General features: G+C 54.1%; 1 protein-coding gene across 2 annotated transcripts; it reads right to left on the bottom strand.

Annotated features, from left to right (window-relative positions):
• Positions 1-766: 766 nt before the first annotated feature.
• Positions 767-15,267, bottom strand: MOB3A (MOB kinase activator 3A). Of its 2 annotated transcripts, none has more exons than XM_054650348.2 (4): positions 15,110-15,267; positions 4,666-5,196; positions 2,786-2,988; positions 767-1,968 (listed from the first exon to the last, which is right to left on the bottom strand). In XM_054650348.2, the coding sequence occupies exons 2-4, from the start codon at positions 5,081-5,083 to the stop codon at positions 1,939-1,941; spliced, it is 651 nt and encodes a 216-aa protein (XP_054506323.1). In that variant the 5' UTR covers positions 5,084-5,196; positions 15,110-15,267; the 3' UTR covers positions 767-1,938. The 2 variants fall into 2 exon arrangements, with proteins under 2 accessions (XP_054506323.1, XP_054506324.1); XM_054650349.2 differs by lacking the exon at positions 15,110-15,267 and adding an exon at positions 9,333-9,486.
• Positions 15,268-16,284: the final 1,017 nt, after the last annotated feature.

The raw sequence follows: 16,284 nt of genomic DNA, 5'->3' as shown, positions 1-16,284 counted from the left end.
CTGATAACACACCGATGTTTTGGTGTTGCTGAGCAGTGCTTACCCTAAGCCAAGGACTTTGTGTGTCCCATGCTCTGCCAGCAAGGAGGGGCACAACAACTGGGGGAAGCAGGGCTGGGATAGCTGACCCAGGCTGGCCAGAGATATTCCACACCAAGGAACAGCATGTTCTCCAGCTGAGCTGCACCCACAAAACACTGGGAGAGGGCTGGAGGGTGGTCCCAGCACCTCCACTGGGCAGGGGAATGGGCAAGAGCCAGTGCTGCAGGCAGGGAACAGGAGGAGCTACAGCTGAGGAGCCCCTGACTCCCCTCCTGGCCAGGAAAACAATGTGCATCTCCCAAATGCAGAGTTTTTCCCAATTTAGTCCACCAGCCTCAATGACTACACCCCTGGCTCCTTCCCATTGTAGAGGAGCCTCTTGGCAAGTTGGTGAGCTGGAATTCCCCTCCCTTGCCCACTTCCACTTGAGTTTCAGAGCTGGGAGAACAGCTCAACCCTGGGGTACAGAGACACTGCAGACACAAGGCAGCAGCACAACCCCTGGGTCAGGCCCCATGGCCTTGGAACACAGCACAGAGCTTGGAGCTGGCACATGGAGAGCAGGAGGAACCCAACCAAGCCCCAGGAGCTGTGCCAGGAGCACACACCCACGAGCTCCCAGCTCCCCAGCACAATCCCCAAGGAGCCCAAACACCCCGTGTTTGTTTTGCTGATGGGAAGGTTCTGACGAAGGTGCAGTCACGAGACGCTCGGCGGCGGCGTGTGCTGTGTAAATACAACATAATTTATTGGTTCCATTTCAGAGCACGAGTGGTATTTGTACGAGTGTCCTAACGGCAGGGTGAGAAATGAGAGAGTCACGTACGTACAGAGATTCCAGGGCACGGGAATGCTTTGTAAGGAAGAAGTGGTTGGTTAGTGGTGCAGTTTGGTCACTTACTGGTCCCCAAGTCCTAGGTAGACCCACGACCTACCAGGGGCACTGCCAAGCTCTCCTCGTGCAAGCAGCGGGCGAGGCTGGGGGGCTCTGGCTGCACAGCAGAGATTTTGGTCCCAGATGTGCACAGCTGGATGGGATGGTGATGCTGATGAAGGGGAGAAGGCTCCATACCCCAATGGGAAGCAGGATGGTCCCAGCAGGGTCAGCGTACCACGAGGGACAGGGAGGGAGGGAGGGGATGGAGGAGAATTCCTGGTGCCTGTCCCAGCACCTTCCCTCTGGTGGCTCCCATGAGGAGCTGCCAGTGTGGATCTGTGTCCCCATGGGGACAGTGCAGAGCCACAGCTGGGCTGTGTGTGCAGAGCTCAGCTCAGGGCTGGCCTGACACTTGAGGGCAGATTTCCACTCCAGCAGCACCAGCCCCAGCTGTGGCAGCCTTGGGATGAAGCCCAGTCCCAGCTCACTCAGAGGGAGCACAGGAGAGCCAGGCCTTGGGGACAGGTGGGCACAGAGCAGCTCTGCCCCAAACCCAGACTCACAGCCAGTGGAAGAGGTGCTGGGGGATCCATGTACACCAGTCCTGTACCCTACCTCCAGAGGTGGGAAATGTGTATCCCAAGGGAGGCACTGCTTCCATGGCAGCACCAGCCCCACGACACAGCTCTGTGTGAAGTGTCTGGCTCAGCTCACTCAGGGCACATGGAGGAGGCAGCTCAGGCAGCTCTTCCCCGCTCCGAGAGCCAACATTCCCATCAAGTGGCCCACAAAATATCTTCTTTCTTTTTTATAGAAATTACTATAAAAAAATTAGTTAATCTAGAGCATCTTTAAAAAAATATTCCTGCAGTATCACAGTTTTACATTGAAACTCATTAAAAATATATAATTTCTTCAACAAAACGTCTCTGTTCTCCCCTTGAATCACCTCTCCAGTCTGGGGTGGGGGCTCGGAGTCCTCGGAGGAGGTGCCGAGGTGGGAGCAGGAGGGTCTGAGCTCAGTGGCACATCCTGGAGGTCATTTCCTTCTGTCAAAGGGACAGAGAACACAAGGGACTGTGAAGGAGGATCCCAGGCTCCCAGGTGAGGGTGTAGATAAAAACCCCCTGTGTGTAGCTGTCAGTAGCACTCCCAGGCACGGGGTGACCCTGCTGCCCAGTTGGGGCAGGGCTGTGTTCCCCCCACCACATCTCAGTCCCATCCTGACTGCCAGGTTCCTGACAGTTACACTGCAAGGCCAACTGGTCCTGAATTTGGGCAACCAGCTTTAGAAGGGAATCATGGAATCCTTAAGGGTTGGAAAGAGTCTCAAGATCATCAAGTCCAACCATTACCCCACCACTGCTGTGTCACCACTAAACCACGTCCCCAGGTGTCACAGCCACACATTTTTTCTAGGGATGATGACTCCAACACTGCCCTGGGCAGACCTTTCCAATGCTTGTCCCACCCCTTTAGTGAAGAAATTTTCCCTTAAATCCAATATAAACCTCCACTGGCACAGTTTGAGAGCTTGCTCCTGTCCTGTCACTTGTTACCTGGGACAAGACTGAGTCCCCCTGGGCTGTCCCCTCCTGTCAGGAGTTGTGCAGAGCCAGAAGGTCCCCCCGAGCCTCCTCTTCTCCAGGCTGAGCAACCCCAGCTCCCTCAGTTGCTCCAGACCCTTCCCCACCTCTGTTCCTATCTCTGGACATGCTCCAACCCCTCAATGTCTTTGCTGGAGTGAGGGGCCCAAAACTGACCGCAGGATTTGAGGTGGGGCCTCCTGAGAAGGTTCCAGAGCCCTCTGTGACTCCCCCAGCCCTGTGCTGGCCACAGACCCTGAGAGCCCCAGCAGACACTCACCAGGGGCTCCAGCTCCTTGGTGTCTATGAGATTGAACTCTTTCACAAAGTAGTAAAAGTGCTTGTAGCAGGTGTTCACGTGAGCCTCCGAGCCCATCTGGGTGATCCTGTCAAAGTGGTGGATGTAGACGTGGACAAACACCCGGAAGAGCCTGGACAGAATCTTCTTCACCACTGGGAGGAAGTTCTTGGGGAAGGGAGTACCTTGGGAGGGGAAGAGTGGCCATGAAAAACTTTTGGTCAAGTTCAAGCTGGTTGCTTAGGGCTAAAATAAATTGGTAAAATAGATAGATTGATGGAAATTGGTATAATGGAAATTGGTATAATAAATTGGTAAAATGGACAGATTGAGCCAAAAGTTCTGTCCCTGGTAATTTCCAGCTCTTGTCTCCTTTTTCCTTTCCTTTGGATCACATTTTTCGAAGCACAGATTTTTTTCAGTGACAGAGTGATGCACTGCTGTGACTGAAAGCAGAGCCCACATTCCCAGCAATTGTTTCAGTCAGACAAGAGTTTCTTCTACTACTGCTTGATGTATTTATATAAACAGTGCAAAACACCAGATACAACCAAGCAACTTCCAAAGGAAAGGGCTGTTAACTCCCCACAGTTATCCCTTGTTTTGGTACATCTTTAGCTCTTTGGTTAAAAATTAAAGCTGTTTAGGTCCTCTTTGAAGGCTCCAGGACTGTTTGGCTGGGCCCCTGCAGCAGAGCAGTCTGGCCATGCAGCCACCTCCATGGGATATCAGGGTGTAAAGTTCACACTGTTTCTGGAGGAACAAGGACGAGTTAAACCCTTTCCTTGCTCTGCCAGGGCTGCAGCATTTCAGTCAGCATTGAAGGACCTGGTTAAAGCTGAGCTGAAGACAGTAACAACTCAAAAACCCCAAACCACAACCCTCGTGCTGTCGGAAGTTCGTCCTGCAGCCCAGAACAGAACCAACACCCCCAGTGAGGTCCCCAGGGAGCTGCAGCAGAGCCTGTGCAGCGTGAGAAGAATGGCAGGGGAGGGTTTGGTGCTGCAGCTCTCTCAAACTGGCTGTTTACGGCCCCCCTTGCCTCCCTGCCCACTCCACACCAGGTTTAAGCAGCATTTTGGCACAGTGGAGGATCCCTGTGGATGCTCAAGTGGCAGATGTGCCCCAAATAGGGACCAACTGCATCCCATCAGAGCTCCAACGGGAAAAACACCAGGGCAGGAGGGAGGGAGGGAGGGAGCTCTGCTGCACCTCATCTCCTCCATCCCAGGAGATGGAAGCTCAGCTACAACTGCATAGGCTCAATTGTATTTACGTGATAACCTAGAGACTAAATTCTTCCATCTTCATCACAAAATAATACCCAACAATCTCTGTCCTAAAGCTGCATTTGGATATGGAGATTGAGGTGACTTAGGCCAAATTCCTGGCAGTAGATGAAACGTGGCCCTTCCCTCCAGGCCTGTGCCAGCATCCCACCCCTCAGCAGGGGCAGAGGCAGCCAGTGTGGCCTCTAATAACAGAGGGGGTGATTATGGCAAGTGACACCATCACCAGGTGACACAGAGCTGTTCCTCAGACCTGGGCTGGCCAGCAGCTCCCAGAGAGCCATCCTGCATCCAGCATGAGCCACTCAGAGACTGACTGACTGCTCCAAGGGCAGCCTCCTGTTTCACTGGAGGCATTGAGGTATGGATACTCGAGGTATCCATGATCCCAGTGGGATCTGGGTATTCCAGCACTGCAGAAGAGCTGGGAAGAGCTCACTGCACAGAGGGAAACTGCTCTGCTACAGGACTCAGCTGTGCTGCAGCATCTCCTGAAACAGCAACAGGAGCTCCACGAGAAGGCTCCACACCCCTCCCTCCCTCCCTCCAGCCGCAGCTGGAACCCAAACTCACCGACATTGGTGGGGAAGATGTCCTCGTTGTTGATCTGCACCTCGATCCAGTCCATGAGCAGGTTCATGTACTGGGGCGCAGACAGGGCCGTGGGTTTGCGGTACTTGTGCTCGTCCTGCCACCGGTACTCGTACTTGGGCCCCCCCGACATGACGGGGCAGGACTGCTCCGTGCAATAGTCACTGATGGTGCCGTAGATGAGGTTGATGCGGTTGAAGAAGTCCACGACGTGCACGGCCACCCAGTCGTTCTGCTCCTCGCCCGGCGGCAGCTGCACGGCCACCTTCAAGTCCAGGCCGGCGTTGAGCGAGGCCTGGGCCTTCTTGTGCAGCTCAAAGCGCTGAGTGCCCGGCTCGAACTTGCGCTTGGGCCGGAAGGTTTTGTCCTTATTGAACACTTGCTTTAAAGCGTGGGACATTTTCCTCCTCTGGCGCGTCCTGCAGGCCCGCAGCGGTGACAGCCGCTTCCCGGGGCACGGCTGGGGCGACTCTGATCTTCAGAGAAACCTCCCTCTGCTCATCTGGTCCTGATCTGCAACACAGCACAGAAGGGCAGCGATTAGGAACAGCTTTCTCAACAGGAAACCTCGTCTAAATCCCATAGGAAGAGATCTGGGATGCCATCTGGGCCCTCGCCCCACATCTGAGAAGGGGGGGGAGCCCACAGCAGCTTTCTTTCCTTCCTCCCCCTTCCCTTCCCCAGCTGGAGCAGAGGGGAGGGGAGGCTGGAGGGGCTGGACAGAGTCACCTCCTGACCTGTTCCATGTGGGAATGAGGGAACAGGCCCCACAGCCAGGGAGAGGGCTGCCACTCACCCCAACAGTGCCACACCATGAGACCCCAAGGCTGTAGAAATGCCACCACCTGCTTGGCTGACATGCACTGAACAAAGGGTAAAACCAGCTGGGTTTCACCCAGATCCCATTTTCACCTCTGCATCCCCTCTTTGGGAATGAGGCCAGGCCAGGTCATGCCAGCCCACAAGACAGCTCAGAGCTGCTGCCAGGCAGCCCCCACCAAGCCAGCCACGGAAAGTGAGAGACAGGAACCAAGGGGTGGAGGGCAACAAGAAGAAGAAGTCACAGCTCAGGCACCCGGAAAGCAAATATCCTGAAATAACACCAGCCCTGAGAGAGCAGCCACAGCCTCTTCTGCAGGTGTACACAGACCATAAACATATTTCCCACTTCAGTTTAGCTGCGTTTACAAGTTGAAAACTGGAAGATGAGGGGAAGCTCATCTTCCTCTTCCAGACTGTAGAAAATCAGCTCCAAGGGTGAGACACAAGTTGAGATCTGAAGGGATGCTGACAAGAAACACAGCTCTGTTTATCTGTAGCTAATTATACCTCCTTTGTTCCCACATCCAGCCCCTCACAGAATTTGTGCCAGGCTGCTCTTTGATGAAAGCTTAAGGCAGAAAGCTTTGTGTACCAAAAATATTATTTTACATGTGCTGGACAGAGAAATGAATAAAGTAATAAAAATTAAGCTGATGCCTTAAATACCATAAATAAGTTTCCATAATTTCATAAGCAAGCAAGCAAAAAAAAAAAAAAAAAAAACCAACCCTTTCCCCAAGCAGAATCTACTTAAATTTACATGAGGCCTCAGATTTACATGAGTGTTGCTCCAATAGGTAAATAGTGTCCTCAAATGCTGGCAAGCACATCCCAAACTCAAGGTCATGACTACTGTGGTTGCAATCGAGCCCGTCTCTAACAGATGCTGCAGTGCTAATCAGCAGTTCTTCTCTGAAGAAAGATTAAAAAGCTTTAAAGCCAAGGCCTCTTGTTTCCTTATTTAATTACAGTGAGGAAGAAACCCCAAACCACTTCAGTTCACCTCACTAAGAACAGGCTCAACATTTCCTGCGGGAATGGGCTCAGTAACCTCTTCCATGCAGGAGCTGAGAGATCCAAACCCCAACATGGGATATGATGTGTTGGGAGAAACCCTAAAAGCAATTTAATGTGGGCTGAGAGGTGAATCCAGAGCAGATATGTCATCATGGAATGGTTTAGATTGGAAGGAACCTTAAAGACCATCCAGCTGCAACTCCCTGCCATGGGCAGGGACACCTTCCACTAGATCAGGTTGCTCCAAGCCCCATCCAACCTGGCCTTCTGCTGCCAAAACAGCTGCTGTGACCCCGTGAGCCACCTCAGGGGAGGCCAACCCAGCACAAAGCCCTGGCAGATGTGTCCTCTGGAGCGTGATCCAGCCCCAGACGTGGCAGAGGAAGCAGTGAAGGGTGTGGGGAGACAGCTGAGCAGTGCTGGTTAGCAGGAGCTGTGTCACAGCCTGGCCACATCCTGTGGCAGAGCAGGAAGCTCCAGGGACTGCGCCCACCCCGGAACCGAGGCAGGGCCCCCACAGAACCAGCAATGTGGGCAGCAGGTGCTGAGGCTGCTGCTACTTCCAGCAGAAAGTCCAGGGAAGCTCTTGTGATGAGTTCCCTGCACTGGAGATGGAGGAAAACACATCCTCTCACACAAGAAACCACAAAGCAGCAGCAGCAGCACCCTCCATGTGGCTCCCTGGAGCACTCCCAGCAGTGATTCCATCCCTGCTTCTTTTCTGGAGGATCTGCTCTGCAGGGCCTGCCATGGATGTGGATGTAAAACCTAAGGGTAAAAACAAACATCCCCTGGCTTTGGCACCACACATCAAGAAACAAACACCAATCATTTTCCTCATCTGAGCGGGATGGAAAGACTTCATAGAATCCCAGAATATCCTGAGTCAGAAGGGACCCTCAGGGATGATCAGTGCAGCCCTGTCCCTGCACAGGCACCCCAAGAACCCCACCCTGAGCAGCCCTGGGAGCTCCTGGAGCTGTGGCAGCCTTGGCACCATTCCCTGGGGAGCCTGGGCAGTGCCCAGCAGCCTCGGGGGGAAGAACCTTGCCCTGAGCTCCATGCCAAGGCCTGGCCCAGCTCCAGCCCTTGCTGGGCTCCTGTCCCTGTCCCAGAGCAGAGCTCAGCCCCTGCCCCTGTGCCTGCCCTGGGCAGGAGCTGCAGCCCCCAGGAGCCTCCCCTCAGTCTCCTGGGCTCCAGCTGAACCAGCCAAGTGCCCTCAGCTGCTCCTCAGCCCTTCCCCAGCTCCGTGTCCCTCCTTTGGCCACTCTCCAACAGCTTTGGCTCCTTCTGATCTCGTGGTGCCCAAAGTGCCCCCAGCACTGGAGGTGAGGCTGCCCCAGGGCAGAGCAGAGTGGGACAATCCCTCCCTGGGCCTGGTGCCCCCAGCACAGGGTGGCCCTTGGGGCTGCCAGGGCCCAGCAGTGACTCAGATCCAACTTGCCCCTGACCAGGACCCCCAGGGCCCTTCCCACGGCGCTGCTCTCCAGCCTCTCATTCCCAGTCTGTCCCTGCACCCAGGGCTGCCCCATCCCAGGGCAGGATCTGACCCTTGCCCTTGTCACTTTTCACATGGCTCAGGATTTCCCAGCCCCCCCATATTATCAGGGTCTCTGTGCAGGGCAGTTTACTTGGTGTGGAGGCAGTACTTGTCCTACAAACAAATCCCTGATCCTATGGAGACATCATCCCTGAGAACTGAGGAGCTCAACACAGAGCAATTGTCTCTCAGACGATTCAGCATCTGTGTGAAGCATTAGCAAAATGAGTAGCTGAGACATCAAGCAGATGCAGCCTATTTAATTACGGTCTCTGACTGCAATGAGCTAAAAGAAACATTTAGCTCTAGGAAAAAAATAAAAATAAAGAGGCACAGAGACCAAAGCATCCCTGACATTGCTCAGAGATGATATCATCTGTACAACACCTACTTCCACAGGCAGGAGTCACAGCTGACACCGCCCCCGCACACAAGGGAAAGGAAAGGTTAGAGACAATTGGGAAATGGGACATGCAAAGCACCTGGATGGTATCTGCAAGCTTTAAAGGTGGGGGGAAAACCACTCCCCCCTAAACAAACCTCAGTACATTTTGTTGCCTCCTCCTTTGAGCCAGCCAAGATCACAGCAGACGTCACTGGTGCTCTGAGAGGACCTTGGCCAGCGCTCAGGATCAGAGCCCATGACCCCCGTGGGCTGCCCAGGGCACAAACACACCTCCAGCTTATCCCAAGGACACGGGAGGAGCAGCTCCTGCTGTGCTGACTTGCCTGCCCAGGGGCTCAAGGCCTGGCCCTCCCTTTCCCTCCCATCCCAAAAGCTCCTTTTCTCTGACTCCCTGCTTGTGCAGCTCCAGTCCTGGGCTGGTTTTGCTGCCAGGGCTGTTGGCACTGTCCTGCCATTCCTCCTCCCTCGCCAGGAATGGTGGATCATGAGGAGCTGCCTTGCTCTAACACCAGGCTCTGGGCAGAGGAAGGAAGCCCAGGCAGCTGCTTCCCAACTCTTGGTCACTTGTAAAAGCAGCTCAGAGTCTGGAAAAGAGAAGAGTCAGCTCCTCCAAAACGCCAGGAGACTGCCTCCCCTTGCACCCTGCTGAGCCATCCCGAGTTTTCCAGGAGCCAGCAGAGTTCCCGACAGATCCTGCCCTCCCTACAGAGGCAGAATGGCCCAAAAAGGACTCCAGGAGTCCCATGACTGCTCCATCAGTGCCAGCCCCAGCAGCACTCCATGCTCCCCTCTGCTGCCAGCACTGCACAGGGCTTTAACAACAGCCAGGGAAAACCAGCAAGGCAGCAGTGAGCAAGCTCCTACCTGTGCTCCTGGCCTCAGCAGTCACTCCTGCAGAGGGCTCAGCCCCGCTCTGCACCCTCTGCAGCACTGGCAGGCGCCGAGGCCAAGCTTCCTTTTTCAAAAGAGGGGGAAAAACCTCCCTGTTGGTTTCATGGGCGGCCACAACGCGGCGGCTCCGCAGCTGGGGAGGGGTCAGACACGAGGCCGCCTCCCTCTCCCTCCTCTGTGACTCCAGCGCCGGGCCGGCCACATCCTGCTGCCTCTGCTGGAACAGCACAGCCCAGAGAGCAAGGCAGCTCTTCAAATCAGGGACTGTCCAGTTTCCTGTCCGGGAAGCCAGGCTGCTGTCCTCGCATCACTTGTAAGCCTCGGGTGGGGAGCTTGTGACAGCCACCGTGCCCCCAGAGCTCCCCAGAAGAGGGAAGCCACGATCCTGCTTCCCCGAGCCATTCCAGGGTCCTCAACGCCAGGCCAGAGGTCCCAATACAGGACACAAAACCCCTCTGATTGACAAAGCAGCCCTGATGAAGGTATTTTGGATGCACCGAGCATTTCAAGTAAAAACCTGAATTTACAGAAGAAAAGCAGCTTCAAACGGGCAACTTGCACAAAACAGCCAAGACGGACGCTCACGCACATTTTTTCCACAATTCCATCCCCCTCCTCCTTTCACAAATCCCTTCCCATGGCCACTCTGCACTAGCTCAGTGGCTCGGGACAGGATGATCCTGGTTTGCTCCGATCAAAGGAGAGATTTTACTACAGAGAGCAGGGACCAGAACAATCCTGGCAGCCGCACCGCACTAATGGCAGCCAGTTTCTGTGCCTCCAGAGCCAGTCTGGCAACAAACGAGGGCTCGTCTTCCTGGGAGCAGACTTGCAGCTGCTCTTCTGAATGGATTTGTGATATGAGGAGCGAAGGTCTGCCCCGTGCTTACCTCGGGCAGGGCAGGGCAGGGCAGGGCGAGGAGGGCTCCGTGTGGCTGGAAGGCACCCCTGGCCATTCATAATCCCGGCCAGCCGGCACTTCCACGTCAGCCGCTTCCTGTCTGGCACTGCCTCCAGCCTCCCGGCCCAGGGAGCTGCCAATGTTTTCCCAAAATTAATCCTTCCCCTCTGCAAGCTCTGCCTTTCCTCCTCCCGCAGGATCACTCCATGCTGCTGCAGGAGAGCTGAGCCACGGCTGTTCCCTTCGGCATTGCCTTCCCCGTCCATCCCCCCAGCTCAGCCCCTGCAGCTGAAGCTGCTCAGAACTTTCTGGAGAAGGAGCAGCTCGACCCAGCCCAGCTGCACCTCCAACCCCAACCCCAACCCCACTTCATTCTCTGCAGGACAACATCCACATTTTTCTTTTAGCAGCAGCCTTCGCAAGCAAATCTGAACAGGGGCACACTGGAAATGCTGAGTTCCCAAGGTTTGGGCAAACAAAGAGCCTTTTGTCTCTCACCAGAGTCAGCTTTAAGAAGGTCCTGCTCGTTGCCAGCCACCCCCAGGCCTCGCTATTCCAATCTGCTGCACAATTTGGAAATTCCCGAGTAAGAAATGGTACAGATCTCCTGGGACTTCCCACGTCTCCAGGCCCTTCCTGGAAAAAGGGTGGCTTAGGGGAAGAGGTTGGTTTAGGAGCAGGACAAGGCTATATGAATGAGAAGAGAAAAAAGCATAATAAAAGAGCAAAAATAGTTCTCCTGGGCTTTAACTGGCATCTCCTTCGCCCCTGCAAGGCCAAGCATTCCAGACAATCCCAAAGTTGAGTTAGTTTATGGAATAAAGGGAAAAGCCCTGTTAAATTAAGCAGTATCTGGGATAGCAGAGGACCCACCAGAGATGAGGGGAGCTCTGGCAGAGCCCATCAAGAGCTGCAGGTGGCAATGCTGCTGCTTGGAGCAGAGAGCCCAGGTCAGCCAGCAGTGAGACACCAGCATCCATCCCAGGCAGATGGATGAACAGGGAGTTTATTGCTTGGCTCCCAGATCAGGACTGACATTCAGACCATGGGCAGTGACAGGAGGGATGTTATGGGTGACACTGCTCACACTGCACAGGGATGCTGAGAGAGGGCAGGTGAGGCAGTGAGTGCTGGGGAGGCTGGAAAACCCAGTCTGGCAAGGGAGAGGGAAGGCAAGAAACCCAAATTTCCAGCGTGGTTTGTCCCCCTGGCCTTGCTCTCCACAGCCACAGAGGGAGAAAAGCCACACGAGAAAGTAAGCTCTGTAAAAGGTCCCCTCCTGCTTCCCTGCCCAGAGGGAAAGGTCAGGCAGCAGATGCTGCAATCCCCAACTGTTCCCCTGGAACAGCAGCGGCTGCAGGGAGCCCCAGGGAGCCCCGGGTGTTACTGACTCAGGGCCAGCCCCGCTGCTCTTCCTTCCGTGACATCTGCATCCATTGCAATGTCAGGGCCTTGCAGGGCTGCTGGAAGGTGTCCCTGCCTCCCGCCAGGCTGGGGCTGCGTGTGGAGGCAGAGCTAATCCTCTGTGGGCTCTGCAGGGCTGTGCTAAGCTGACAAGCTGGGTCACGACTCAGCACGGGTTAACTGCACACACAACAATTGCCAGGGAAGAGCCCAAGGCCAGTGATGGCACAGTAGGAGCAGCTCCCACTTTTCCAGGTCCTCCAGGAAGGCCTCTTGCTGTCCCCACTACAGGGCTGGAAGGGCAGGGTGGTGTTATATTAAGTCCCAGCTGAGCTGCTTGTCTCTCCCTGCTTGTCCTGTCTTCATTGGACAGGGATATTTCTGGGCCCAGAGCAGTTCCATTTCCTCTAACTTTGGGATCTGCCCCCACCCAAGTCAACGCTAACATCAGTTTGGAGCATGAAATTTGCATTAGGATGATAAAATGACTATGGCACCATTGTAACAGTGGGCTGGGATCCCAGGAAGTGTGGGATCACACCCCAGGGCTGAGCTGGAGCACGAGCTGGCCACACAACCAGCCTTTCCCAGAGCATGGATAATCCCAGGGACAAACATCCCTTTTCCCTATGTTAATGTCACACGTTGGGATGAATGGCAGGATTGTTTCTTGCTGACAGCAGAGGCCCACGAGGCCTCTCCTGCCCTGGCAGGAGATACAGGAATAACTCAATCCCTTAGCACAGCTCCAGGCACAGAACGAGCCCATGGATGTGGAGCTGGAGACCACCTCAACACCAACCACATCACACAGCCAGAGGAAAAGGGAGAAGGAAGCAAAGGCAGCCAGAAAACAGCCCCAAGGGAGGCCTGCAGAAAATGCAGGGCCTTTCAGGGCAGCCACAGGGCCAGCTCAGCTCCTGCCTGGGTGGCTCCAGCTCACCTTCTGTCCCACGAGTTCCCTGAATCAGCACAGGGTCACACATGGGAGTGTCTGCAGCACCACCACGGTGGCCTCATCTCACTCACACTGACCCAGCACCAGCAGCAGCTCTTTGGGACCTCAGCCAGGTTTTCTGGAGGAAGTCAAAGCTGTCAGATGTGATGGATTGTTTTGCTCTGGCTTTGCCCACTTGCAAAAGTTGCTGTTTTGTTTTTGGGTTTTTTCCTGGCCTTTGCTGCCTCCATCCCTTCCTCTGCTCTCCCTTCTGCTTCATGCACCCAGAGCAAAAACCCACCCAAATACACCAGGAGCAGAGCAGCACCTGCACCACACCACCAGCTCCAGAGGGAAGCAGGCAGCAGAGCAAACCAGGGATACCTCTGCCTCCCAGGGGCAGCTGGAAAAAGGAGGATAAAGGTGCAGCCTAAGGTGCACTCTTTATTGACAGCATTAGCTGGTATTACATATTCCTAAAGATAAGCTGATAAAGCTCCAGTAAAGCTGGTTCTGGATCCACTTACAGCAGCATTTATGGCTCAAGAATCAGAAAATACTTCCCTGTCTTACTAGAAATTAAAACTCAGAAATTGAAAGCAATTCCCTTCCCAGGCCTGTGGACAGGATGGGAAAGGTTTTGCAACCTCAGTGCTCTGACCCCAGATACTTTCACCACTCACATGGGACATTTTCTCTTTCATTAGTGTGGCCGTGGAGATCCCTGGCCCTCACAGAGGAGCAAGAGTGACCAAGCACAGCAGAGATCTGGACAGTCCAACCTCCAAAATGGGACTAAATCACCCCATTCCAGTGTTGGGGGTATTTTTCACCCCATCAGCAGAAGGGCCATGTTAGAGGTGGACAAGGAAGCAGCTGGCAAACAGCTCCAGAGGCAGCAGAAGTGAAGCAGGACAACTTTGCTCAGGATGCTGAGTCTACTCCGAGCTCCCCAAGCCTTGGCCAAGCACAAAGGAGAGCCCATTTCCATCTCTGATGATGGCACAGGTGACAGAGCAACAGAGCATCCCAGGAGCTGCAAGGTGAGCCAGGCACAGGGAACCAGCTCCCTGCTCAGCTCCTCGCTACAAACCAACAGCTCCAGGTTTTGCCACCACTGGAAAGAATTCCCAATGCTTCTCTCCCTCTTTTTGGGAATTTTGAGGAGTCACAAGCTCATCCCAGGTTCACCTCACAGGAAGTGACTAAGACAGAAAGTGAATCTGAAACATGGGATTCACAGTCCAGGGAACAGCAACAGACAAACAGGGAGCTGGAAGTGAGCCTGAAGTTGGGAAAGGAAGCAGAGTGCAAGGACAAAGCCCAGGGGACTGTGATAAACAGGTGGCTGGGGAAGTTTCACATCTCCCAGCAAAATCCCTCCTTGCCATGGCAGAAGATTTCCAGACCGGAAAGGGACTTTTAACAAAGGGATGGAAATCTAGAAAGTGTGGCCACTCTGCAGCTCTAAGAGGAGGGAATCTTGCCCTTCACTAGCACTGACAGAAAAGCTTTGCCCAAACATCTGTGCTGCACACTGGACAACTCCAGATCTCCTGTCCTTTCCCTCCAGAGGACTTCCTGCTCTTTCTTTTGCCTGTCCTTCTCACTTTTGTCTGTCCTTCTCACACAGGCTCTCTGAAGGAGCTCACTGTGCCCAGATCAGAGCAGAGGCAGCTCTGTAAGATCAGGATTCCTGAGCCTGCAGCAAGAGACAGAAGCAGAGCAAGAGTTTGCTTTCAAGTTCTCCTGACACATTCTCCCTCATGACAGCTGAGCCGTGGCTCACCATGACCTGAAAAAAAATGGAAAATTCCCCATTCCCCGACCAGTTTAGAGACTGAAAGGCTGGAACTTCAGAGCTATGCCTTTACCTATAGTAGCTAGGCTGGAGAAAGTCGGGAAGGAGAGGTGGGATGAAATAGGGAAGTTGAAAGCTGTAACTCCACAGTTGTGCCACCAACCCCCTTACTCTCTGCGATATTTTTTTTTCCCTCATTATGAATTTTCCGGTTGCTCACGAATCCTTCAGCAGGTCCGACCCCTCAGAAGGGAGGGGACTGTGCCCAGCAGCCAGGGCTCTGCTGGGGATGTTCCATCCAGGGGGTTTCTCCTCAGGGCCGGGCCAGCACAGGCAGATCCATGCCCTGATCCATGCCCCGATCCCCGCCCGGGGGGCTCCGAGCCCTCCTGAGGGGCTCAGGCCGGGCCGCGGCCGCCATCGCCCCCCGCCCAAGCAAACACAAACAATTAAAGAACGCCCACAGCGGGGATGCGGTGGCCGCAGCTCAACAGGTCCCGTCCCGTCCCGCCAAGGCCGGGGAGAGCCCGGCCCGGCCCCGCCGGGGGAACGCGGCCACCGGGGCTGCGGGGACACGTGAGCAGGGCTGGGGACACGCGGCCCCCTCCCGGCCCCTTTTCCCCGGGGGCCCCTCCGAGCCCGTCCCGCAGGGCCCTCCTCCCTCACAGCCTCTCCCGGATCCCCTCACAGCCCCCGAGCCCCCGCACCTGCCGGGCCGCGCTCCCTCGCCGGCGGACGCGCACAGCTCCCGGGCCGCAGCACTCCCTCGCCGCGGGCCGCAGCACGCCCCGCGCGGCCGCCGCGCTCCCGCCGCTCCCGCGCCCTCCCGCGCGCCGCTCGCGGCCGGCGCTACTTCCTCTTAAAGGGGCCGCCCCCGCCTGCGCCGGCCCCGCCCACGGAGGGACGGGCAAGGGGGGGGAAGGGGAGAGGCACAGCGGATGTTGGTGAGGGGAACCGTTCGTGTTTTATCGTATTGTTAAAGTTTTATTCTAGGGTATTTTACTCTGTGTTCTTTTATTCTATTTCAATATTTTATTCGACTAATCTGAATTCATTTTACATTCTTTTCTTCTATTTTCTTTCATTTTCTATTTAAATTTTATTTTCTACTTCATTTTATTTCTATTTTATCCTTATTTTATTTTCTATTTAATCTTCTTTTTATTTTCTCTTTTTAATTTTTATCTTTATTCTATTTTAATTTTCTATTTTAATTTTCTGTTTGCTTTTGTTTTCAATTTTATTTTTATGTTTTCTTCTGTTTTATCTTATTATTTATTTTCGTTAATTCTATTTATTATTGTATTTAATTCTGTTATTAATACATAATTCTATATATTTTTTATAATTTTATTTTTTTCTTTTATTCCATTCCAGTTATTTCCCTCTCTTCCCTTTTATTGCTTTTCTTCTATTCTGTTTTATTTTATTTTTTTAAATTTATTTTCCCATTTTGTTCTGTTTTGTTTGTTTTCCTTTATTCCCATTTATTCAGTGTTTGTGTTTTTGGGACAAGGCAGGGGGGTCTGAGCAGGGCGTTGGTCCAACGAGGGCAGCTGCAGGGACCTGCCCAGACCTCAACTTTAAGGTCATAAAAAGGAGAAGTGGCCAGAACCAGCCCCTGGTTCAAAGGGAACTGCTCACAAACATCAGGATGGGGAAAGTCAAACCTGGCTGGGAAATCCCTGGGAAGCCCAAAAGCAAAGGGTGCCAAAAGCTGAAGCAGAGCTGGGAGCTCCTGCCCCATGAGGGGTTTTCCAACACTCCTGGCTGGAGCCGGCAGTTCCCCAGCCCAGGTGCCCCACAAGCTCTGCAGACCCCGGCTCAGTCCCCAGGTGTTCACAGCCCCCAGCCCGCACCCCAACTCACAGAATCACAGAAT

Source organism: Agelaius phoeniceus, chromosome 29 (genome assembly GCF_051311805.1).
Source record: "Agelaius phoeniceus isolate bAgePho1 chromosome 29, bAgePho1.hap1, whole genome shotgun sequence".
NCBI classification, from domain to species: Eukaryota; Metazoa; Chordata; class Aves; order Passeriformes; family Icteridae; genus Agelaius; species Agelaius phoeniceus.
This window is presented reverse-complemented; position numbering and strand designations above follow the sequence as displayed.

Excerpts from the sequence above, each read along its gene's own strand:
- MOB3A (XM_054650348.2), bottom strand. The coding sequence starts at position 5,083 with ATGTCCCACGCTTTAAAGCAAGTGTTCAATAAGGACAAAACCTTCCGG. Across the intron at positions 2,989-4,665 it reads CATCTTCCCCACCAATGTCG|GTACTCCCTTCCCCAAGAAC; the intron begins GTGAGTTTGGGT and ends TCCCCTCCCAAG. Across the intron at positions 1,969-2,785 it reads CCAAGGAGCTGGAGCCCCTG|AAGGAAATGACCTCCAGGAT; the intron begins GTGAGTGTCTGC and ends TCCCTTTGACAG.